Source organism: Notothenia coriiceps, unplaced genomic scaffold, assembly GCF_000735185.1.
Source record: "Notothenia coriiceps isolate Sejong01 unplaced genomic scaffold, NC01 NC01_scaffold00036971, whole genome shotgun sequence".
Lineage (NCBI taxonomy): Eukaryota > Metazoa > Chordata > Actinopteri > Perciformes > Nototheniidae > Notothenia > Notothenia coriiceps.
The window spans coordinates 1-3511 of NW_011369672.1; the positions used below are offsets into that span (position 1 = coordinate 1).

General features: G+C 43.6%; 1 protein-coding gene across 1 annotated transcript; it reads right to left on the bottom strand.

The window, feature by feature from the left end:
- Positions 1 to 387: 387 nt before the first annotated feature.
- LOC104964267 (proprotein convertase subtilisin/kexin type 6-like) lies at positions 388 to 2578 on the bottom strand. Its single transcript, XM_010793012.1, has 4 exons — positions 2346 to 2578; positions 1792 to 1928; positions 1522 to 1677; positions 388 to 941 (listed from the first exon to the last, which is right to left on the bottom strand). The coding sequence occupies exons 1-4, from the start codon at positions 2576 to 2578 to the stop codon at positions 835 to 837; spliced, it is 633 nt and encodes a 210-aa protein (XP_010791314.1). The 3' UTR covers positions 388 to 834.
- Positions 2579 to 3511: the final 933 nt, after the last annotated feature.

The window sequence follows — 3511 nt, forward strand, 5'->3', positions numbered from 1 at the left end:
GCCAGAAGGCAAAGCTCTCAGTCTACCGGGCCATTTTCGTTCCTAACCTCACCTGTGGTCATGAAGGATGGGTCATGACCGAGAGAACGAGATCGCGGATACAAGCGGCCGAGATGGGTTTTCTCCGCAGGGTGGTTGGTGTCTCCCTTAGGGATAAGGTGAGAAGTTCGGTCATCCGGGAGGGACTCGGAGTAGAACCGCTCCTCCTTCGTGTCGAAAGGAGCCAGTTGAGGTGGTTCGGGCACCTAGTTAGGATGCCACCTGGGCGCCTCCCTAGAGAGGTGTTCCAGGCACGTCCAGCTGGGAGGAGACCGAGGGGCAGACCTAGGACCAGGTGGAGGGATTATATCTCTTCGTTGGCCTGGGAGCGCCTTGAGATCCCCCAGTCAGAGCTGGTTGATGTGGCCAGGGAAAGGAACGTTTGGGGCTCTCTGCTGGAACTGCTACCTCCGCGACCTGACCACGGATGAGCGGGAGAAGATAGATGGATGGATGGATCTACCCCAGACCACTCCCTGAACACAACCCTGCTACTGCTGCATTGATGGCAGTTCTATTAATGATTATTTTAGCATATATGCTAACAGAAACTGTATATACTGTATACTATTAAGTTCTTATGGCAAGCGTGCTAGCAAACACCGTCTATCCAGCACAAATTGACCAACATTATAATTTATTTAAGTTGTGTTTCTGGCCAGCTACGGACAACCTTACAATCTCCTTTAGACACTGTCTGGGTCACCAGCTATCACTGTTCACCAGCTATTCCCAGACGTTCTGTCCTTTCTTTGGAGCTAGGCAGATTTGCAAATGTAGAGTTTCTTTGAACTCTTACCTGCCACTTTTCAAGCTGCCGGAGCTGAAGTGGACACAGTTGAGGCAGTGATCAATATCGGGTCCGTCACAGCCCTGGTCTCTACACTCACTGTGGCAAGGTCCTTAAACACAACATGAATTATAATCAACAAACCGATCCTCATTATCATCATTATCAGTTCATGTTGCACTGTTGGAGGTCACTTAAGTTGTTTTCACTGCCATATGTACACTGTAGCTACTGTGCAAAGGACAATAAAGCCTTGAATCTTGAAAATAGCTTATGTGTGTATTTCTGTTTGAGACTTGTGTTTTTAATGTGTTAGGTGATGTTCCCAGGAGTAACTTGTTGTATTTCTTTCATTTATATGATTATAGTAGTACCGCTTTCTGTTTTCAGGAAAGTAAATCTTTAGTTTGTTTTTGAATTGGCCAGGGAGCCCTTTTATTTTAGCACTATGAAAACAGCATATTTTGTTTTTACAAATCAGTTTTGTCTCTTTCTTTTTGTCTCTGGGGTTTTTAATCTCTTGTTACTCCCCTTTTCCACAAGATAATTAAGTAAAGTAACATATGGACGCTTGTCCGGGCAGACAGTGAGTTACTGATTCGTTCGTCCTCTTGTTTGTCTTGGCACATAACAATAGTATTTTAGTTATATGGAAAGTTGTTGAACAATGTTGAATTATTTGATTCTCTTACCAACGTACTCGTCTTCTTCCTCCATCTCTGGTTCTTCCAGGATCTCCACTGTAGCTGGGTTCTCTGACATCCTTGAATGTGAGTACTGAGCAGCGGGGTGCTGGGAAGGGTTCTGAGATGTGCCAAACAGGATTAGTGTCCACTCTTTTAGGTTGCCTGTGCCAAGTAACAAAGAAAATAATATTTGTATTCAGGTTACTTTGTACAAGGACATCTGCTTCCATTTTAATTGTAAATGTGATGCCTGAGGACTCTTATCCTGGACCTTACCCAGCACCTCAGGGTTGCGTAGCTTTGATGGTGAGTCAACAATCTCTAGAGTCCATGTGCCCTCTGCCCTCTCACCCCAGAAATGAACTGTCATGAACTCCCAGTTCCTGAAGCCCTCTTTGGAACTGTCATACAACCTGTGAACATAACAGTGGGAAAGGTGAGGTAAAGATCATGGGCTGAATTACCCATTCAGAGCACTTTACACTGAACCATTTACACATGATTGCAATTTTGGATCAACCTCATCTCTCCATCTGGGACCAGATCACATCACTGCTGGTGACACTTAAAAACTTAATTCAGACTTTATTGATCAATGTATCTGCTCAAACCAGATTTAACGCAATCAGAATATGACATGCACTAGCCCAATATGTTACTGGCAGCTGCCCGTTAGAATGACACAGGATGCCAAGAAAGTGAGAGGAGGAATCCCTGTGTTAGTGGTCCGTAGTTCAAATAACTCTCTCAGAGTTAAAGCTCACAGAGCTCCTGGTGCAGCTGATAAAAATGTCTAATTTTCTTTTTTGTATGAACAAAAGATATCTCACCTCTTGGCCAGCAGCTGTGTTCTGGTCCCAGACGGAGAGATGAGGTTAATCTCCAGGTCTCCTCGGCGTGGGTGGACAATCAGGACCTTCACCACCACGTGTTCGAGGTGACCCACGTGCTGCTCCAGATCTCCTGAATACCCAGAGGTGGTAATGCTGCTGTTGAGACGCTGGCCAGCATGGATGTGTCTGGGACAGCCGTAAGCATTAGCATTTATATAATAAAAAAACATGATAACTTTTAGATTGCCCTCTCTTGATATGGTTGGTTCAGCAGAAGGGAAAAGCTTTGGGAGAAAATCTAAATCAGTGAATACTCTTACAACTATAAAGCTCCTTTTTATTCTAGCACCCAATCAAAGCCCTTTTACACCACATGACAACAGTTACCAATCCATGTGTGTTGAATTATGGATTTTGTTATTATTGTATGCACACAGACACACACACACACACTCACACACAGCAGCCAAAAGTAATTTCTCTGACATGTGTTTTTGAAAATGTTCTACTTCTCAATTCAGATTGCGATTGTGTACTGTAGATATGTCTAACATGTTAAAGTACTTTCTGAATGGACATGGCATTTATTACTATTCACAACACATGGCATATTTGCAGGTAGGTCAATATTGGGTTGAGCTATCGTTAAGATAACACAAATTATTTGTGTTTACGAACTAAAAGTGATGCAACGTTTGTGATCTTACACACACCGATCGATTAGTGGTTGACCTGATCAGGGATCGGGTGTATGTGTAGAGATAACCAGAGCTTTTATTCTCGTTGCTTTATATAATCATAACAGAGAACCAACAACTTAGTAACAAGCATTTCATTTAGCTGCCGTTTTCACAAGGACAGAAAAGATAGACCCTGACTGACTTAAAGGTCCCATGTCATGCTTTTCCGGTTATTACCCGTCCCCTTGTGTGTTATGAAGGTTTTTATGCATGTAAATGGTCTGCAAAGTCACAAACCCTCAAAGTACAACCTGTAGCGAGTAAAACTCTAACACAGAAAAGACCTGTCTATGCTGCCCTAGAACGCCTCGTTGGAGATTTCGGAAATTTCTCTTTTTCTTCCTGGGTACAGTGACGTGCCCATACCCAAATGGACCCATTGGTACAAATGGACCAATCCGTGGAGCCGTTACGTTACGTCCG